The sequence below is a fragment of the Adelges cooleyi genome, unplaced genomic scaffold (genome assembly GCF_023614345.1).
Source record: "Adelges cooleyi isolate 19-005CV unplaced genomic scaffold, UGA_ACOO_1.1 ACOO_flye_CR_arks_rails_tigmint_CR_PRNA_9, whole genome shotgun sequence".
Taxonomy (NCBI): domain Eukaryota; kingdom Metazoa; phylum Arthropoda; class Insecta; order Hemiptera; family Adelgidae; genus Adelges; species Adelges cooleyi.
In genome coordinates, this window is record NW_026096579.1 from 17149632 (window position 1) to 17171906 (window position 22275).

A 22275-nucleotide genomic window follows, 5' to 3' on the forward strand; every position below is an offset into this window, starting at 1 on the left:
ATTATAATTTATATAGGTATTGTAAAGTACTGTAAGTATAAAAAGCAATCATTTTAGTTTATAATTCGAAAATAACTGGTTGAAAAAAATTAAAAAAATTTGGATTTATGGCCAGGGATTGAACCGGTCGCGCTAGACACACAAGATTCCAATGGCCTAACGTAAAAATAATTTGTGTATCCAGCCCAAACACATATTATCCATTTAAAATTATAATAAAATATTATATTAATTAACGTTTTTAAGAAGGTATACATTGATTTTGCCAAAACGTGTTTATTTGCCAATTATATCGACTGTGGTGGTTTCTATGACAACACTAATCACCTTTGCAAAACAGTTAGTTTCTTTAATTTGATAATTTGTGTTCATTACTTAAGGTACTAGGTGCTTCAATATTAAATAATAGATAGATAAATACCTAACCATACTATCAGGTACGCTTTGCAGACAGAATGTTGGTTTTAATTGCGTTGGCGTGCACAATAATATCAACAGTAATATTTATGATATTCGTGGCTGTACATTACAAATGGACGTTAAATATTTGTAAAAATAGTTGTTTGTCAAATTGTATGGTTCAATATGATAACTAATATTACATATGATTATTAGATTCGAAACATCAAATTATGAACATAACGGATGATCCCATAAAAACTAAATTGGACAAGCAAATCAATATAATACTTTATGGTCGTAAAATATTGAGAAAGGTAATGTGCACATTTCCTCCTGAGGCTGTATAAAAAAAAATGTCTACAAATTAAACGGGGTGTATCATTTTTAGAATTAAATTTAGAATGTAATAGCTACCTAATATATTATAGCAAACTCAAGAATTTTTCTCGTAATTTAATTTATCTCCAATATTCCAGGTGATAGCTATATCTCACCAAGGAATCAGTGAAGAAAAGAAAAGAATGTTCTTAATTAAATGTTCTCGCCGTTTACTACAAATGCGAAAAGATACGATGCCTTTAAGATTAAACGTGAGGCTATTAATAAATTCTTTATCATAGATATTTTTTTAATTTAGTTTAACATAACAGTAATATAAGTATAATATCTGAACTTCAGTTATAATTAATAAAGACTAAAGTGCCTCTGAACATAAACTCGATAGTTCAGTCATTGGCTAAATCCATTTACAAATGTCTGCTTCAATTTACTCGAATACTTTCCAATGTTTTTTGTATTATTCTATCTTATATCTTATATCTTATTTTACTATCTTAAAATAACGTTGCAACTTGCATTTTAAAATCAAACTTTATTCTCGGAAGTGATGTTTTTTTTTCTATTTATTTCCACCTAAGGTACTAGAATATCCTGCTGAATACCTGGAAGAAGAGTCAATAAAAAAAGACGATGTACATAATTCTCCAGATGCCTATTATATGTTACAGAGCATTAGGTTAGTTAATTTCTAAAAGTTTTCGTTTTTTACAAGTACGTATATGTGTATTTAAAACTAACGCCAGTATAAAATATTACAATTGTAGGATATTTGGTTTATTTTCCAAAGCAATATTCACTGAACTCTGTCGACACACTGAAACTATAAATGTACCCGCAGGGTTTTATTTGTTTAAAATGGGTGATCCAGATGAAAATGTTTTTGTTGTCAAAAGTGGATCAGTCAGCTTGAACATTACATTAGTGGACGGCAGTACTATTCCTCTGAAATTAGTAAAATCTGGCGACAGTATTGCTTCTTTGTTAAGTATTACTGATGTACTCACTGTAAGTATACACTAATCGCGGTATTATCTAATTATATTAATTATTATGAGTAAATGTGGGATGGAACATATTGGGCCAGGGAAGGTCACAGGTCTACAGGTCTACAGGTCTCATCAGTATTATATATTATGAGAACATGGGAAAATATTAAAAAGGATCATGAACAAGGGTACCCGCAGGTAAAAATTTAAATTGGGGGGGGCCTATGATTTTGCAAATTTGGGATATTGGATATATTTTTTTTAACTTGCAGAAAATCTAGGGGGGAGTTGTCCTTTTCCTGCCCCTCCCTGCGGGAGCTCTTTGATCATGACTGAGCATAAATGTGTTGTCTTACCAAGATAAAGTTTTACAGGGTCATACAAAACCATATAGAACCATCAGTGCGCGAGCTGTTGAAGATAGTACCGTTGTACGATTGCCCGTTGCGGCATTTCAAGAAGTTTTAAAAGATTATCCAGATTCGTTAATACAAATCATTCAGGTGACTATGGTTCGTCTGCAGAGAGTTACATTCGCGGCTCTATACCAGTATTTAGGCCTTTCAACAGAAATACCTCAAAATGTATGTCCATGTAAAAACCTTACAAACTAATATTGTTATGGCTGTAAAATAGTACCTACTCTACATAAGGTTTGTGTAATTATTTTTTAAGGAAAATATAGGGAACAATTTCGAGAGTTTAGTAAGTTATACAAATAATACGTCAAATCAAGGTAAGCTAAATATTAGTTTTTTTAAATAATTTAATTTGTTTATTTATTATATTATTTTTAAGAATTTGTACTGTAAAAAATTGCTAATTAAGTTAATATAGAACACGTTAAATTAAATTCGATGGTAATAATAATTTTATATGTATTTTAGAAATCGATTTAACAAGAGATAATAATTATGATGATACAATTGAAAATTCCAACGAGGAATATCTTAAAAGGGGAACACATATTTTTATGAAAGAGTTAGAACTAAATGATGATCAACTAATATCAGGGAAAGTAGAAATTCATAATATACCAACTAACTCAGATTTGATGAACGAAAATGTATTTATGGTGAGATTCTGTTAATGATTTTGCTACGAACATTTTTTTTTTTACTATTTAACAGTACATTGTTAGTAATACTAATTTATTTATATTTGAAATATGTATAGTTTGGTATTTTGTCTTATTCCCTAAAAATAATAATAATGCAAAATTTGAATAATTGAGATTATTTGATTATGATATAATATATTGTACATAGGAAACAGCCTTGGTTTTATTATTAGATGGATCTATCACAGTATTTCGGAAAATCGATCCCGAAGGATTAACTCAGGCTCAAATTTGTACCATAAATCCGGGTAATATTATTGGGGGTTTGGCCGTTCTCACCGAAGAAATAGGGTTCTTGTCTTTTAAGACTAGTAGCCCAAGTGTCATTGCAATATTATCCAAGGATACAATTTATGAGTAAGTTGGATTACCAACAATGAGTGTATACACACGTTACATAATTTAAAATACAGATATACATTTGAATTTCAACTAACATAGACTAATGCGTGAAAATCAAAAAATTATTTTGCCAATTGCGAACACTGTTATTGCTTTGCTACCACCTTTTGTGCGTCAAGTAGATTTTGCTTTGGAATGGTTGTTCATCGAAAGCGGACGTGCTGTATATAGGTAAATTAATAACATAATATAGTAAACCTTCTGTTTTTGACCGGGTTCAGAATCACTCAAACATGCACTTTTAGAATATTTTTTTCTCAAATCACTTAAAGTACTAATTAAATTAAAATCTCCAAAAAAACGGATTAATCTTAATTTCGAAATTTTCTTCTTCCTTGTCTTGTACTTTACATTTATAACCATATTTCTGGACCCGTCACCACTTCTCTATCTACTCTATGTACCTCCATGTAAAGTCTTGCTTTTTTCTTCGGTCTACGTTTGCCATTAAACAACGTTAGACTAATCCTATTTATCCAGTTCACTATGTTATTTTCCTCTCCTCTTTCGTCGTTGTCCCAAGTCATTGTATTTTAATTTCCTGACAAAGACATAATTCCAAATTACTTCATTTACATCCATTTAAAACAATCCATTATATTCCAGAACAATGTTAATTAATAGGTAATCACGGTTTTAGGCAAGGCGACGAATCGGATGGTATATTTATTGTATTGAGTGGACGATTACGTTCGGTTATTACTCAAGATAATATGAAAAAAGAATTGGTCGCCGAATACGGGAAAGGAGATCTTGTTGGAATTGTTGGGATTTAAATTTAACTTAAAGATTCTTTTATCGTTTCAATATTGTCATTGCACAGGTAGAAGTTGGCACTGAAACGCCTCGAAGTACTACGCTGATAGCTGTTAGAGACTCGGAACTTGCTAAATTGCCCAAAGGCTTATTTAACGCAATTAAAATACGGTTTCCGGTAGTCGGTTCTACGGTCTATAATCTTCTCGGTCGCACGATTTTAGGTAACATTAGTAATTAGAGTTATAATTATCATATAAGTGGTGTATTGGTTGGTAATTGGGTCATGAGAAGTATAACGGTTGCCATAGTTCTGTGGCCTGTGGGCTGTGGCCGTACCCGGAAAATTTTAATGCAGTAATTACTTTATACTTTTTACTTGCATTTATGCAATTTCGTAGGCACGTGGAAAAAATCTACAGTTAGTAAAACGGTTGACACCAGACCGTCTCAGAGCAATTTTTCAAATATCGCCATTGTGCCCATATTGGAAGACGTGCCCTTGACAAGTTTTACGTACGAATTGTACCATTCGTTATGTGCCATTGGGTCTACTCTTCGGTTGACATCGGATTATGTAAGGAATGTTTTAGGATCAGCCATTATGGAGCACAGCAACGAATATCGGCTAACCACTTGGCTGGCCTACCAAGAAGATCACCACAAAATAGTCTTATACCAGTGTGACGATACATTTTCTCCGTGGACACAACGTTGCATTCGGCAAGCTGATTGCATACTGCTGGTAACCCTCGGAGACAGACGACCCACAATAGGGAAGGTTAATGTCACTACTTAATTACCACAACAGCAACTCATATATACCGCAGCAACTCGCACTATCGTATTAATATTAAAACTGTCTGTATTGTATTATTTCAGTACGAAAAAGAAATAGAACGCTTAGCATTGCGTACACAAAAAGAATTGGTTTTGTTGCGCAAAGAAAATGCTAGCTTACCCACCAACACGGTGGCTTGGTTAGACATTCGGTCTTGGGTCTCTTCTCACCATCATATACGTTGTTCCCTAGATTTATTTTCCAGATGTTCTGTATTAAACTACGAAGTAAGTATATGTACCGATCAATTTGTATTACTATCGATAAAAAAAAACAATCGTACGTTTGAAGGGGAAATGTGCACAGTCACCCAAAGTTAATATACATTCGGATTTTTCTCGTTTGGCAAGATGGTTGACTGGAACTTCTATCGGCTTAGTCCTAGGAGGTGGTGGTGCAAGAGGTTCCGCTCATATGGGGATGATTAAAGCAATTCAAGTTTGTTGCAACGATCAATACAATTTCATAAAATACTAGTGAAGATAATATTAAAAATTACATACTGTGTATCTACTGCGTACTCCCAAGGAAGCCGGTATTCCAATTGACATGGTCGGAGGTGTCAGCATTGGTGCATTCATGGGAGCTATTTTTAGCAGCGAAAAAGATGTCTTACAGATGATACGAAAAGCTAGATTATGGGCTAAAGTATGTTTTTATTTAGTTTGTCTCTAATGATTTATGATAATTATAACCCTAGTAGCATCCGAAGATTATAGTGTCAGAGCAAATTCCTAAATAGAATCCCTTAGAACGGAATATAAGTACATAACATGACCTCAACTATTTTGTCATGAGCTTTAACTTTAACTAAATGATCTCTCACATGTAGCCCCAGCTATCAACAAAGTCAAAAAGACACTTAAAGCTACATATTATAAAGAATATTTATGTGTGTGCGTGAACTAATTGAAGTGGGTTTATCTTCTTCAAGTCAGTTAAAAGAGAAATCGCTTGATAATTGACATACATTTTATTTCAGAAGCATTTAGATCAGTTAAATAATTAAGAGAAAATGAAATGGGCATTTTTGAATGTAGTCCACAGAGTTAACCATTAAACTTATACCACGCAGAAATACAAAATCGCCAGAAATTTTAGATATGACTTCAAATCTATCTTCTAGTTCCATAAGCATTTGATCATAAACTTGAAAACATAATTTTTAAATATTTTCTCGACTATAACTCGCCCTAATAATATGATAAATCATAACAATCAAATGACTTTTTATAATTAAATTATATTTTTGATATTTTTTGTTAACATATTTTACTAATTTCTTAATTTTTGCGCCTGGACTAAATTTTAAACATTTTTGGGATAAAGTGTAGTTGCTAAGGCTAAGCACACCCAAGTCTCCCTCCCCCTCAAATTTCACCTAATGCAACTACTATTGGGCTTACGTCAAGTCAATTATGTTTTAGACGATGACATACTGGTGGCGACATATAATGGATGTGACTTATCCAGTTACGTCAGTGTTTACAGGGCAATATTTCAATTCAACTTTAATCTCAACTTTTGGGGATACACAAATCGAAGACCTGTGGTTACCTTATTTTACCGTGACTGCGGATATCACTGCTAGTGAAATGAGAATACACACCCACGGTAGGTACCCAATAATTAATATTTAATATAGGATATAAAAATATCGAAACTTCGTCTCCGAGTTACCTTACCTATGTTAATTTATATTTCATTATCTAGGGTCGTTATGGCGTTATGTACGGTCTTCAATGTCTCAATCCTGGTACTTGCCTCCCTTGTGCGATCCAATCGATGGCCATTTATTATTGGACGGTGGATACATAAATAATTTACCAGGTTATAGTATAAGAACTATTTTTGCCCAAGTACACAATGGTAAAATTGACCATTGTGTAAAAAAAAAACGCCAACATAGAGACCAATTTGTGTACATTTCCAGTATAAAATTTAACTTGTTTGAATGGTACCTACCTACCTAAATATTTAATTTAGCTTACTGATATTATTGTAGCTGATGTCATGAGAAGCTTAGGGGCGAAATACATACTTGCAATAGATGTTGGATCACAAGACAACATGGATTTTACTAACTACAAAGACAGTTTACAAGGATTTTGGCTACTGTGGAGAAAAATAAATCCTTTTGCGATTACTGTGAAAGTCCCAAGTATTGCAGATATTCAATCTCGATTGGCATACGTCTCTTGTGTTCGACAACTCGAGGTTTGGATAGTATAACTATATTTAAAGTTTAAGTTGTAACTTAACTACAGGTTTAGAGTACTAGGTGTCCATGTTTGAAATTATTAAAATTCCAAATTTTATTTACAGGTAGTAAAAAATAGTGATTATTGTCAATATATAAGACCTCCTATTGACAAATACAAGACGCTTCAGTTTGCTGATTTCGAAGAGATAAAGGTGATAAAAATATATTATATTTAAATCAACTGTTATATTTCATATTTATTTTGTGCTGGCTTAACTGCTCTTTATCTCTGATTTTTAAGTAACAGCAATTTTATGCTGCTATTATCTTTTGGAAGATTGTTTTAGAACAATGTATACTTATTTTGCTTCACTGATATTGCGATAATTCTTAATTAAAAAAAAAAAACGTTTTAAATTGTACTGATGCATTTTGAACATGTCTTTACGTATGAACATATTATATAGTTCATTGTTTATTTATTTATTTTTATGAAGAAAATATACAAAAACGTATTAAAGACACCAAACGCATATAGGTATTAAACCGATCGACTAAATATAATAAAACTTATTTTATTTCAATATGCTCGGTGTAAATATTATTATATATGTTATTTATTTTTAGGAAGTCGGCTACAAACATGGCAAAAAATATTTTGAAGATTTGGAATCTGCAGGAATAATTCCATTCGGGAACTAATACACAAATACATGTAGCCCAAAAATATTTTTAAGTATATTAGATCTATATATGTACTTACCAACTATTTTCTATATTTATTAGAAAATAATTTATAATAACGCTAGCACACTATAATACGATGGAAAAGAGGCATCGCATTGATATTATAAGATTAGCAGGAATATATTTGTAATAAAAAAAATCAATTAAAGACGATAATATTAAAAAAAACAAATGTGAATTGGAGTTTGGCGTGAATAATAATTTTAGGAAATATATAGTTCGACGTTAAATTTATTTTGGTATAATTTGTAATGCTGATATAATAATGTATGTATTATATTAATTTAAAACTATCTGATTTCGAAATAATTTGCCGCCGAAAGTTATCAGTAACAATATACTGATACAATTATCAAAACAAATGATTTTTCCATGAACGGTTTTCTTGTCCATGGTTAACCTCATGTTTTCTCATAGACTGTGTGTTTCCACTACTTTGTATTGTGCCTGCAGCCTGTAATAAATTGGTAATATCGAGTTGCAACAAGAGTTGCTGCTAAGTATTAAAAACTTGTGGCAGTGGCGTGATTTTTAAAATTAAGAGTATTTTTCTTTGAAACCGGTAAATTATTGTTTTTCTAGTGCCACAAACATGGCCGGTAGAAGTGCTTTCAATGATTTCGACAGCAGGTAACGTGATGTTGTATTATTATTATTTTATAAGTTATAGTTGGACAATTTATCATCACATATAACACGCTGTTTTTTAACTATTTGATTATTTCGACTACAGTAATATTTAAAATTTTAAACCCGTATCCTTGCTGTGTGAAACTATTCTCGTTGATAGGTAATATTATTTAGGCAGTTATGGCGATTACAGATAGGATGTCTACTTACAGCTAATTAAACGTTTATTACAGCACAATAGGTGTAAACCTATTATATTTTACTCCCTACGATAAGGAATATACAACTACTTGGTATACATGCTCGTTTCTATGTATATATATTCATATTAAAAGGAATGTAGTACAAATTAGTGTAGGAAAGCGTTTATGCGTTATTTGTGTAGGTACTTCAAAGTGTCGGAATCATGCTAAAACCGATTTGCCAAAAATAAACAAAACTTCTAATTAAAGGTCATTGTTTTTTTGGTTATTAAGTGCAAATACAACTAGTTTAACAGATTTTTTTTTTGGCTTGTTTTCCAGTGGTATTGTATTAACGTTCATCGTTTTAAAACTTTCAACAAATATAATTATAAAATGTGTTAACTTAAAAATTATATTTTAGGGTAAAAATGTTTTTTTTATTTACCAAATAATATATTTTCAAGACCTAATTAAAACCGATTGAAACCTACCACTACCTTAACCATTTTCAAACATTTTAAAACTGGTTAATGATTTAAAATCGGCTTAGAACTGATTGTATAGTAATAAACAGTTTTAAAAAACTAAACTGTTTCAAAATGTTTTGGTCGATTAGGTATATTATTGTTGACTTATTATCCCTGTATTTTATTTACTCCATTAGAGAATTTCTAATGTCAAAGTTATACATAAATATGTTAAGTACTTTGTATGCATAAACATTATTTGAAAACAAATTTTTTTAAATTTTTATTATAACAAAAATAACTGTTATAAAATGTATCATAAACAGACGTAACACAATATGAATGCCTGTTATATGAGAAACTAGTAGTGATGAGTGTCAAACTGTCTATTATGCTTAAGTACACTACACTTTTACTCTATTTCACCATGTTAATTTCAACTTTTTTGTTTGTGATAATGTTATAAATAAAATACATACGCATTATAAGTTGAATTTACATTTATTCTGCTCATTGTATACTTTGCTGCACAACACACAAGACTATTATTTTATGAAGATATTATTTGTTTTAGAAATTTCAATAAGCCGTTACCAACAAATCCACCATTTGTGGCTTATCTTGGAAATTTACCACAAGGAATAACGCAAGGAGATGTTGAAAATATATTTAATGGAACCCGGGTACATATTGTTTAAATTAAAAAATTGTTTGTTTTAAACATAATATCTTTAATGTTCATGTTTTAGTTAGAACTTAATAACAATAATAATAAATATCATTTCAGTTCCAAATACGAAATATTAGATTAGTCCACGACAAAGAAACTGACATGTTCAAAGGATTCGGTTATGTTGAGTTTGTTACACTGGAACATCTACAAGACGCACTGCAGATGGAAGTGTTTATTGAAGGACAGAAAATAAAAATTGATGTTGCGTCAGGCAAAAAAAATGAAAGATCTGGTTTTGATAGGTCAAATCGAGGTGGTCCCGGCGGCGGTAGAGGTAATTTTTGCATAATTTTTTTAAGGCTTTTTTGAACGATTTACTATTTCTAACATTTTTCAGGAGGTGCTCCTGGTAGTTTTAATAATAATCCTGGGATGCGAAGTCGATCTGATGATTTTACTCAAAACGCAGGTTAGTTGTAAACTGTAATCTTGTTTTCCTGTTAACGAAGTTCTGTTGTTGTTTATTCAATGTTCTAATTAAGTTTATTAACCTTAAAAAAATTACCTAATTTAATTTTAAAAGTGTTAGTTTTTGTAGTGAAAGTAAATCTGAATTTGTGTGCTAGGTTGAAATAATGAAATGTTATTCAATTATATTTTAAATTAGACTTCATAATTAAAAAAAAAAAAAATTTAACAGAACATTAGTGAAAGAGAATTATTCTAGTTTTGGTTACTAAAAATCTAGTTTTTATCATAATAAACCACTTTTTAACTAAAAGATAGTCAATGATAATAATATCTATAAATTTAAATTTGTTCAATGATTATTACTTTATGCTGTTCACAATCTGAAGTCATTTGCTGAACAATTTGTATGAGAATAATTTATGTTTTTTATTTTTATCAATAACTAATTTTAAGGTCAATGGTAAATAATAATTTCATATTTTTTACTAATTGTAACTATCCGCCGAAGAAATGTTAGACAAATTTTACAATAAAATTTAAAATTATCTAGTATAATTATGATCAATAAATGCCACATCTTATTTATAGATTTTTCTTTAGCAAATAATATATTTTTAAAAATGGTATAAATACTTTTTAATATTGCTGCTAACCATATGAACAAATTTTTTTAATCCAATGATTACTATACAATGCTGTTCACAAACTGAAAATTTTGCTGAGGAAATTCTATGAGGATATAATATAATATTGTGGATTTAGTTAGAAAGTTATTCTTTGTTTTTAAATTATAATTTTTTTATTACTAAGCTATATGATTATTATACATTGCTGTTCACAAGCTGAAACCATATGTTGAGCAAAATATATGACTACTTACTTCAAAATTAAAAAAAAAGAAGCTATATGATTATTATACATTGCTGTTCACAAGCTGAAACTATATGTTGAGCAAAATATATGACTACTTCCTTCAAAATTAAAAAAAAAGAAGCTATATGATTATTATACATTGCTGTTCACAAGCTGAAACTATATGTTGAGCAAAATATATGACTACTTACTTCAAAATTTAAAAAAAAAAATTGTAATAGTAACTAGTTTGATTGAAAACAGTTTCTTTCTGGTGTAAAACACAGCGTGATTAGAAATAAGTTACTAAAAATATAGCTGTGTGAATTTGCTTAAAAATTCATGATATTATTTAAAAATCTATGATTAATACAACATGCTGTTCACAATCTAAAATTATGTGCTGATTTAATCTGTATGAGAATTAACAATTACAACAAGGTATTTACGAATTTTTAGTCAATAGTAGGACTGTGTACTGATAAAAGAAATCAGTTAATCAGAAAAATTGTATTCTAATAATAAATCGACTAATTCGAATGCGATTAATCAATAATTAGCTAAATTTGTTTGAAGTAATATGTTAAGTGACTGATTTTTTAATAATTTACATACATAGCTATGTATTAAATTATTCTAAAAGTTGATCAATAGATTACCTATTTAACCAAATTGAGGTTGGTATTAGATGTAAAAACTAGGGTAATCAACAATTGTACTATACTGTGTTCCAAAAGAAACATACTGGACGGCGACCGGCCAATGTTTGGCTGCGCGCACTTCCCAACTAAAACATCCCACCGCGAGGTGCTTTGGTTAGGTTCATGGCTCAGACAGAGACCGTCGTGTATAATCGGCGACACATTTTGGCAAGAGTGGGAGAAATTTACCTCTCAGCGGCTGCCAGCCGTCAGTCGTGATGCGCAAAATCGGTATGTTCTCTTTTGGAATGCAGTATTAGTGTGTAATCGATTATACTTTGATAAAAAAATTGTATTACTATTAATTAGTTTTTCTAATTTTGAGAAATTAATCGATTCGTTGAAATAATCACACAGCTCTAGTGTACTAGTGTTAGTAACTATTACACAGAAAATTAAATTACTTGGGTAATTCCATAGTCATAATATAACTTAATACTAGTTTGTTTTAATTACATTATTTAAAATCTATGATTATTATAACATGCTGTTCACAATCTGAACTAATGTGTTGATTTAAATTGTATGAGAATTAACTGCAAAAAAAAATGCTAAGTATTTTCAGTAATAAACACTGGTTTGTTTTTACTGTCGGTTGTTCGAAAATTGTTCTGGTAAAAATTAACATATTTTGCGTTAACCAAAAAATGGTTGCTTATTATCTTAAAATAATAATTCGTTCTAAATTATTAAACGTCTTTTCACATCGTTAAAAATTTAAAAATCCATTTATTTGTTCACAATCTAAAATTATGAGCTGATTTAAATCATATAAAAATTAACAACTAAAAACTTCAAAATTTTCAACCACACAAATTAATGTAAGTAGTAATGCGATAATTATAGCATAACTGAAATTATATTTTACTATTCTTGATTTTATTTAGTTGTATTGTGTGCCATTGTGTGTTGTCAATAATGTTAACAATGGAAAAATAATTTGTCGAGAAAAATGTAAGCACATCATTAGCAATAGTCTAGGAAATAGTTCTAAGTAAAATAATTAATAAGTCTCAATTTCTAAAAATACATTTTCGGTTTATTTATCATTTTATAAATGTTTGAAATAACAGTCGTGATGAAAACAATCTCCACTGCCGATTAATTATTTTTACTATTTTTATTATTCGATTACTTTTTTTGTTTATACAGGATTCGGAAACAATTTTCGTAATCAAAATGGAGGAGGAATGGGTGGACGAAGTAATTTTATGGATCAACCAGGGGGTAACCGTGGTGGCATGAACAGGTTCCCAGAAAGTGGTTCTAGAGATTTCAATCGGCCAAATGCACAACAATTTCCGGGAAGCCGCGAACGTAGATCGGAGTTCGATAGTTTGCCAGCTCCACCACCAGGTAAACTTTTAAACGGTTCGAAATTGAAACAAAGCTGCCAATACAGTGGAGTCGGGATATAATAGAACACAATTTTTAAAAAAGTGAACTTTTTTAATTTTGACCTGACATAGTACCTTTTAGGTACTAAGCTTTCTGATTTATGGAGTTGCTATAAGAAGATGTTGATTTAGTGGTTTAGAAAACATTGTGGTTCTAGACAGAAATTTTTTTTTTTAAAAATGCATCACTGTTGTTAAACTTGTTTAAATATTTACATTTAATTTATTTCCAGCCGATCCTGGTAGGCCGAAATTACAATTGAAGCCAAGGTCAGTCAAAGAGCCGTTAAATCAATTGGCTGATAGTACGCAGCACACAAGCATATTTGGAGGAGCTAAACCTCGCGAAGAGAAGTTGCCACTTCCGGATGTCGTGAAAAAAGAGTCGCCTCATTAAATGTGTTTGTGTCGGATAAACATTCTAATGGACATTTCTATTTTGTTTCTGAAAACTTGTGTTTTTTTTTACATTTTATTCTTTTTTTTTTTATTTACATATTGCAAACTAAAGTTATTTATGTGTACTGTGGCAATAAGAATTCCTTCGCTTATATATTTGAAAACACAATTTCTATGCTCTTCGTGCGTAATGTTCACTTAAAGTATGTATTTATATATATATGTACACAATGAGTATAATTATTTTTTATTTAACTGTACTAATTCTAGTATAGTTAATATAGTTCTATATATTTATATATCTATATATATATATATAATATTTATTTAAGTGATATATTTAGATATATTTGCATTATAATTATTTGTAGCTATTAAGTAGGTTTCATTTATATTATATAATATGATAAGATTTGTATAATATATTATAATAGCGATTTACTAAATAATAATAACATAGAAGGTATTCTTATTTTAAAATTGTTTAAAATTAAATACAGTTATTAATTTCAGTAACTGCAGTATTTTGTGTTCTTGTATAAAATTACCAACATTTTTGTGCTAACTAAAAATCGCTGATAAGTTAGTCGGTTTTGTTTTCATATCCCTTTTTAATGCATACAATTTATTCTCGAGTTGTTTAGTTTGTGTATCCAAGATTGTTTAGTCCAAATTTACAGCCAATGTGTAGTTACTACACACTGTACTCGACACAATTCCGATGGAAACTTTTGAGGTACTTACAAAAAACTATCAACATAAAAGTCAGCATCGGACATAATATTTTAATAATAACGAACAACATTATTATACATTTTTGTATATTGTTAATTTATTACTTTTCAATACATGTCACTATTTACTATAAATTATAACAACTATTACGTTCGAAATAACAATAAAAACAAATTGCACACATAGATGAAACGCAAAATGAGTTAAATTTTTTTACATAAATTAAAACTATTATAACTGTCATACTTGTATTAATATTACCCAATAACTATTACAGTAAAAAATTAATTTCCTTAATTGTATTTTTCAAAACATGGTAAACTATATTTTACTCGGTTATCATTTCGTAGGCATAATTTAATTTTTATTTCCGGATAACTGTTAAATATTTTCTCCATAAAATGTATATATACTGATCAAAATTTAAATTCTAATACTCTAGCTCTCAATTTTTGGCATTGCTTATCTTGTATATCTGTTAAATGGTATACCTAATGTGCACTAATATTGTTAATTAACTATTTTTTTTTTTGTAAAGGAAGCTAACCATACCAATTATAATTGGCAATTATTTACTATTTTAATTTGTTGGTAAATAAATAATATACAAGGACTGTTGCCAAATCAATTTAAAATCCAAAACTATTAGTAAATGTATTTTGCATTAAACATTAGGGCTGACATACTAAGTTTTGTGAGTTCTTTGGTTACTTGACTAGGTTATGAAATCTATTTTTTCAACATAACCCAAGACGCCAACAGTTTCTTATATTTTTACAAAATTGAAATTGGACCAACCAAACTCTTACACAACTATAGCCAGATGCCTATGTAGGTATACAAAATATACAATTTTTTTTGGGGCGGTGTAGGTTTAAGCATTGGCCGGATTTGAGACAAAAAGTCCCCCTCAAGTCTAAATGTTCATAATAATGGTGTAAAGGCTATAGCCCCCCCTCTCCCCCACAGAAATGAATCTTGCTACGCCTATGTATCAGCTTCTATGCACAGTATCATATGCCATTTGAGTTGTCAACAACCTGGATTTTTCGTACCCACGTGGGTATTTACAAGTAAATAGTGTCGAGGAAGGATTGCTTCCGCGACTCCAACGGCTTGAACGCTTGTCTATAAACGGAAGTCAGCCGCCAGTGTTCCGGGTAATCTCTGGCCGTAGTTCCGGGCCACATGGAAAACGGCGGCAACAGCGTTCCGATCACGTACTTCTTCTTGTCCGAATTGGTCGTCTTCGGTTTGGGCACTTTGAGTTTTTTCTTGCATTTAGTTCGGCCGTGTTTCACCGGTGACGTCACGGGTACGCCGGCTTTGAACGCCATCTTGTACGGGTTCTTTTCCTCGTGTGACTTCTGGCACCGTTTCGCCGCCGCCGGATAGTACCGGCGGTAGTCGCAGGCCACACAAGGTCTACAATGTTGTTTTTCGCACGCTCCGAACGCGTTTGCGCGATCGCTTTGTTCCGGTTTGTCGTCGACGTTTCCAACCTCTTCCGGTATCTTCTCGCGACTGGCGGGGGGGCTCTTGGCCGGATCTGGTTCTTCTCGGTCGCCTCCGCTTTCGTCATTATTCCGTGCAAGTTTTTCCGGAATCAAATTCACGATTGCCGACAAGTTCCGGGGCCTCGAGACACGCGGCGACTCCGGTTCGTCCGCCGGTCGCACGAAACCCATGACCGCCGAGGAATTGGGTGCCCGCGGGACAGGTTTTCCGGAATGCATTTCGGCGCTGTCTTTTTTCACTATCTTCTGGAACACCGCCGGTTTGTCCGCCGACCGTCGGCCGTCGAACGGCGCGTCCAGATCCCAACAGAGGGCGAGTTTGATGTCGGTCAACGCTTGGAGGGATCCGCAAGTTTTTGGCCGTCCGTTACCGGCCGTTTCCTGCCGACCGTTGCCGCCGCCGTCCTTGGAAGTTTTCGGCCTGTACACGCGGAGTTTGCTGCATTGCGTCGGGCCGGGATCGTTGAACGATTTATAGGCCACGGCCGAACATTTCGGCCAAAACCCGTCCAATCCCAGGCCGGGATGTTTGTCCCGTTTCATTTGCAGCGATCGGTACACGGCGTCTTCTATTGTGTCGGGAAGACGATGGTGTTTGTTGCTCCGGCCGTGGTGCTCGTGGTGTTTGTTTTCATCCCCGCTGATGCGGCTCAACGCCGGGCTCGAATGCGCTCTGCTGGGCGTCGTCACGTGTTCGGGTAGAGTCGAATTGAACAACTGTTGTTCCGACGGATTTCGTCGACCTCGGCCGGAGGAGCAGTTCGACACTGAAGTCGTTTTCGACGAATTCGATATCTGAAAAATATGTGTATATTTTAAAACGTACAAAATAATTTATGTACCAACGACTATTTATGTTTTTTTAACACACGGGACTATTCCAAAATGTATTAGCAATGTACATACTATAGTACAAGTGTGTTGTACACTATACAAGAATAAGTTTGTCTAATTTCAAAATCGGCTATAAACAATTATACAGAATTATTTACAATCAACAAAAAACGTATTAAAGGTGTAGAATAATAACTTATAGTATAATCGATATGATATCAACATTTTGATTCGATATTTGCTTTGGACTCTATTAAAATAGTATGTAAAATTATTACAATTTTACTTAAAAAAAATGATTTCAATAGTTATAGAAATTTTTTTTTTTGTTATAGCGGTCGGGTTTTGTACTCATTTTATTTTATATAGCTGTTTTCGCGACCATGATTTTGGTGGGATTTAGTTACATACGGCTGGTTTTGATTTTTAAATATTCCATATATGTCATATGTGGTTACAAAACAAACATTGAAAATATTACTACCTATTAAAACTGATAAAAAACGTGTTATATTTGTGTTATAGCTGCATTTGAAAGACTTGTCGTCAAATGGGTGATTTTGAAACCAACCACATCTTTCCCAACACAATGTATAACAGTTATGGCCTATAGGATGGTTTGATGTTAGACATTTTTATGTGCTATGTAATACAGGTGGTCACTTAGAAAACAAAACATTTTTGCAAAATTGTGTTTTTAGCTGGTTTTGAAAATAGACGCCTTAAATATAAAAGTATAAAGCAGAATAAAGTTGAGCATAATAATACAATTAATGCTACTCGCAGAGAGATGGCTTAAAAAAAAGGTGGGATCATTATTTGTGTAGACATATATTTTGAAAGGCTTGTATTTTTTGTTTGTTCGAGGATTTGGCAGAACGTCAATATACAATAGGTAAAGTGAAAATCATATTTAAAAATATTTCATTCAAAGTAACTGCGAACCTAGATTCATGTTAAAACGGCTTTAGTCCCATTACTAGAACCCATTGTAAACAAGCATCTTAAATATGAAATATATAACGTATCAAAAGTTTTTTTCATTTTTCTAAAAGATTAAAGTTAAGGATCAAGGCCATTTTTGCGTGAAGCGATTCTATTTATGACTCATATTATATATGACTTTTTCTTGTTGTTTAATTTTGTAAATACTTACCTAGTGTCCGTCATTTTTGCTACAATATTCTCAAAATTCTGCTATGAAATGCACTATAATAATTATAGATATTCCACGACTATTGAAAATCGTTCTCGCTCAATTAGGGGGGGGAATTTTTTTTTACAAACTACAATGTGCATACAACCAGGCTGTTTACTATTTATAAAACCAACAAAAATTCTCGTGCTAAACAAATCACAGGATTTAAAAATTTTACAAGCGTTTATTAATAATACATAGTATGGTACACAATGTTACATCAACTTCGGGCGTTACTCACTGTAGTTTTAACGGTTTTTATCGATTCCTTGTCTTCTTCTTGGTCGTTATTAATTGTACGTTGTTCGCTTGCGTTCAAACCTTTTAACCGATTATTGCATGTTTTGTTTTCAGCCTTTGATTTACTTTCCAAAATGGGTTGATGGTACGAACGCTTCATGTACGATTGACACTTTGGAGCGATTAGTTCTTGAACTACACACGTTTGGAAATACAAAAAAAAAAAATTAAATAACAGGTAATTTACTATAACGATGAACTTGATGAGCGTGAAAGTGATAAAATTTTACCAATGTCCTTCGTGATTCGTTTTGGTAGTTGATACGTCCCCAAGTACAGTCCTGCCCAATGTTTTTGATCGGTTTTCTGTACTCCAGGCAGTAGATGCCCTCTGTCGTTTACGATCACTTTTGTCACGGTCGACCGACCTTTTGGACGATTCAAATGCCATTTCGGTACTTCCCAATTGCCCAATCTAGTCGGTTTGTACGCCTTTTCGAACTATAAAAAAAAAAAAAAAAACCATTATTGCAAACGGAGGAAATATTGTATAATGTTTCATATGCCGCCACAGACACTCATCAGACACACAGATGGCAATGTTTCTCTTAAGTGATAAATTAAGTGAAGATTTATATCAGTTAGGAACGACATAATAAATATTCTAGCAGAATTAGCATAATAACAATAATTAACAATAGACAATAGTCGATGATTTCAAGATATTTTAAAAGAGACTTGAACAAACTTAGAAATCAGACTCTTCGATAGTGTTTCAAATCCTTTCGAAGTCAAATGAAGTTGTTAGTTCACCTTCAAAATAGATTATTACAAAAAATAAACACCGTCAACTCCGCTATTTTCAAGCTGCGGTGTAATTGCACGTGTCCTTTAAGGGATTGCAATACTTCCGAGTGTATAATAATAATAACATGTATACAATATTCAAATGGATAAATCGACCAGGGACACGACATGGGTGTTATTATTTATTCCGCCCAAATGTGTGCTACACAATAACCACCAACAACGACAGTCCCTCGCCTGTGTGTGAACACCAGAGCAAGGCACACGCTGCTGTTTTTTTAATGTTCATCCCAGGATTATTATAATTATTATTATTACTATTATAACCACGGCAAGTCGGTCTTCCCCCCTCTGACAATGATAAACCGTTGTCGCAACTCTAATTGTTTGCAAACAAGAGATTAGTACATGCATATAATATACATATATTTTATTAATTTTTACAATAAATTATTATTATTATTATACAGCCCGGGACCACAGTGGCCCCAATTCCAATTGTAAACTTTTTTTTAAAAAAAATTATACTTATTATATTTTAGTAATAAGCACTCGGGTAAGCTTGCATCCAAAAAATTTTAATTTTTATATATACAATTATTGAATAATAGACCAAAAATATATTTTCGACTCTTATATAATGATTGCACCGTAATAGTGTATTCGTGTAGCAATAAGGCTGTGCAATATAATACTATACTCACGCACAGTTTAGTTAAATAAAGGCAAATGCCGTTGTTAAAGTAAGCACAATCCTGCAAACCGAAAAACCCTGAAATACATATTGCTTTATTCCAGCGAAAAATACACGGATCGAGTTGAGACTTTCACAGAACATTACCTGTAGATTATTAAATTAAGGTCGCATCTCTATCATAATTTTAATTATAATAAAAATAACATCTATTGTTTTTTACACGAAATCTGTTTCACCGTCTTGTCTGCACAAATCGAATTCGAGTACAAGAATATTAAATAATGTTATGTGTGTCGCGCGCGATGAAATCGTGAAAATATGATGGATGATTATACCAAACAATCCTTGTACGGTTATATTATGTCTATTGAAAATATGCAACCCCTTATTGGTATAACAACACATGAGCACGTGTAGGAAACTCCCCCACCCCCACAAAAAAAAAATGTAACCCTCGTTGGGCGTTCCGTAATACTCTATATCAGTCAAGTTGTCATTCTCAAAACCGAAAATCTTTATGGGTACATATTACACATAATATATTATCATAAAATAAGAAAACAAATACAGTATAATGTATAATATGGTTGAAACATTTCCATTTTACCCGAGCACCACAGGCTTGTCTTGTTTTAATGAAGTTAACAAATGGAAGTTTTAACAAACAAATACAAATTAGAAACTAAAATAGAGTCTTACAAACTAAATGGAATCTGATTGTTTTTTTTTATTGGAATTTTGTTTTTATTTATAAAACAGGTTGGCTAGTGGCTATAAAATGTATTGGCCGCACCCTCTTATTTAATATTCATTACTAAGTTATAATGCTACTGTTTTTTCCCTTCAATAAATTGGCTGGTCCATAAAAAAATAAATGCACCTGCAGTGGATACTATTTTTTTTTTTTTTACTAGTAGATGGCTCATTCGGATTATATGGATTTTGTATAATATATAGTTTGTCACTGTTTAGACGTGATTCAAAGGGGGTTGATTAATGATCGGGATGGATTATTTTATCCCTTCGAAGCTAACATATTGTTTAATGCCAATAGACCGGTCCTTAAACAACCTAGAGGTGGAATCATTAATATTTTTTTATATTACTATTATATTGTATTAGATGGACTAAAATAAACTTTAACAAAGACTAGAATGATGAAATTCAATAGGATGTGTGTTTCAGTGGGGCGGTCCAGCATACATTGACTAAAATGACACTTGCAGTTTGTACATTGCGACCTTATGTCGATTAAATCATAAAAAAACAGACAAAACAAAATCATTATACCGCTATTATAAAATTTCAAAAAAAATCATAAGCGGATCTGAAAATCAATGGGTTTCAAACTTTTTGAACACTGTATGTTTTGTCCATAGTACTAGCTTTTGTCTATTCTAACATAGATATTTGTCAACTATATCCAATCATTACTCGATTGTGATTTTACTAAATTTAACATAATCATTTAACATATCAAACGTAATCTGTCCATTTATTAATTGTAATTATCATGAGTGATAAAATTCAATTAAAAATTGATAAAATACAATTTATCGGATGACTTGAAACGAATTAAATTTTATGATGATTGTACTTAAGAGATTTAGTCCTACAATGTTGAAAATTGTAATTGTGTTTTCAGTTTAAGGTGTCAAATCGTCCCCGTTCACCCAAACCACATTAAATACTAACTTTATAAAATCGTTTACATTTAAATAAAAATAAAAAAATGTTTAATTATATTATTAGTAACAAATATTCATACTAAACTACTTAGTATAAATGAAAATAAAATAAATCAAGGAATAAAGAAATTAGGTACTTTAGAGAAACATTATAGAATTTATAAAATTTTAAAAAGCTTATTCTTAAAAAAAAGTGTGTTTTGCGTGAACAGGGACGAAATATTAGGCGCCGATGTTCAACATTGGCACCTAATATTATATAATATTGAATGTTGTTGTAATAATGATTTGTTGCATTACTTAAAAACAAATGTATAAATATACAAAAAAAAAACTCTCACTTGGTTGCACGAATAATTGACGGACATATTTTACGCAAAGTCTTGATGGATTACCTATAGGAATTACTTGGATGGTTTAATCTAAAAAAAAATATTAAGTCAAAAGTCGGTTATGAAACAGCAAATAAACATAACTATTTAGCTAGAAATTAAAAGATGTATTACTTGGATACTTGTAACTGTGTCGCCACGAACATTGCTTTACATTGGCTGTGTTATCCGTTTCTATGGCTACTAAAAGTACATACAAATAGGTTTTATCAATTAGTAATAAGATATTCAACTTTTTATGTTCTCCAAGCACGGTTATCAGATAAGATAACAAAAATCTATACAAGTCACTCGAATCGCTTATTCAAGAATGGGAAAAGTCACAATTTATGAGATTTATTATATTATTTATTTATTGTATCAAAACTTTTTGTAAAAACGAGACGAACAAGTTTGCATATCAAATAAGGAATAAGTTGGACGCTCTATAAAGCTTATGTTGTAAAATATAATTTTAAAAATCTGGTTTATTTTCGAAGGGGAATACATCTATTACAATGTTGTATTACTTGTAATTCGATTTAAGGTATAATTGAATGTGTCAATAATAAAGTTCAATGCAATTACTCTTTTTTATTTATTCAACTTCTTTTTTT

At 31.5% G+C, this 22275-nt stretch overlaps 3 protein-coding genes across 3 annotated transcripts; 2 read left to right on the top strand and 1 right to left on the bottom strand.

The window, feature by feature from the left end:
• Positions 1-333: 333 nt before the first annotated feature.
• Positions 334-7939, top strand: LOC126846260 (neuropathy target esterase sws-like). The gene is made up of 21 exons (XM_050585543.1): positions 334-549; positions 616-716; positions 879-992; positions 1320-1417; positions 1506-1746; positions 2102-2311; positions 2403-2463; positions 2615-2802; positions 2996-3204; positions 3289-3420; positions 3890-4013; positions 4073-4229; positions 4407-4786; positions 4888-5073; positions 5138-5284; positions 5375-5494; positions 6274-6460; positions 6560-6676; positions 6852-7063; positions 7172-7261; positions 7677-7939. Exons 1-21 carry the CDS (start codon positions 456-458, stop codon positions 7749-7751), a joined length of 3243 nt encoding a protein of 1080 aa, XP_050441500.1. The 5' UTR covers positions 334-455; the 3' UTR covers positions 7752-7939.
• Positions 7940-8234: 295 nt separating this feature from the next.
• Positions 8235-14087, top strand: LOC126846976 (eukaryotic translation initiation factor 4H-like). Its single transcript, XM_050586893.1, has 6 exons — positions 8235-8426; positions 9653-9761; positions 9866-10085; positions 10149-10220; positions 12928-13131; positions 13406-14087. The coding sequence occupies exons 1-6, from the start codon at positions 8389-8391 to the stop codon at positions 13567-13569; spliced, it is 807 nt and encodes a 268-aa protein (XP_050442850.1). The 5' UTR covers positions 8235-8388; the 3' UTR covers positions 13570-14087.
• A 575-nt stretch (positions 14088-14662) lies between these two features.
• Positions 14663-21900, bottom strand: LOC126846461 (uncharacterized). Its single transcript, XM_050585870.1, has 5 exons — positions 21794-21900; positions 21629-21709; positions 18386-18596; positions 18097-18290; positions 14663-16618 (listed from the first exon to the last, which is right to left on the bottom strand). The coding sequence occupies exons 2-5, from the start codon at positions 21653-21655 to the stop codon at positions 15374-15376; spliced, it is 1677 nt and encodes a 558-aa protein (XP_050441827.1). The 5' UTR covers positions 21656-21709; positions 21794-21900; the 3' UTR covers positions 14663-15373.
• Between the last annotated feature and the right edge of the window lie 375 nt (positions 21901-22275).

Coding starts and splice junctions, on each gene's coding strand:
- LOC126846260 (XM_050585543.1), top strand. CDS start 456: ATGTTGGTTTTAATTGCGTTGGCGTGCACAATAATATCAACAGTAATA. Junction 3,205..3,288: donor TCCAAGGATACAATTTATGA/GTAAGTTGGATT, acceptor CAACTAACATAG/ACTAATGCGTGAAAATCAAA. Junction 5,495..6,273: donor AAGCTAGATTATGGGCTAAA/GTATGTTTTTAT, acceptor ATTATGTTTTAG/ACGATGACATACTGGTGGCG.
- LOC126846976 (XM_050586893.1), top strand. CDS start 8,389: ATGGCCGGTAGAAGTGCTTTCAATGATTTCGACAGCAG. Junction 9,762..9,865: donor ATATATTTAATGGAACCCGG/GTACATATTGTT, acceptor ATATCATTTCAG/TTCCAAATACGAAATATTAG. Junction 10,221..12,927: donor TGATTTTACTCAAAACGCAG/GTTAGTTGTAAA, acceptor TTGTTTATACAG/GATTCGGAAACAATTTTCGT.
- LOC126846461 (XM_050585870.1), bottom strand. CDS start 21,655: ATGTCCGTCAATTATTCGTGCAACCAA. Junction 18,597..21,628: donor TCAATTATTCGTGCAACCAA/GTGAGAGTTTTT, acceptor TTTTTTTTATAG/TTCGAAAAGGCGTACAAACC. Junction 18,291..18,385: donor ACGAATCACGAAGGACATTG/GTAAAATTTTAT, acceptor AAACGTGTGTAG/TTCAAGAACTAATCGCTCCA.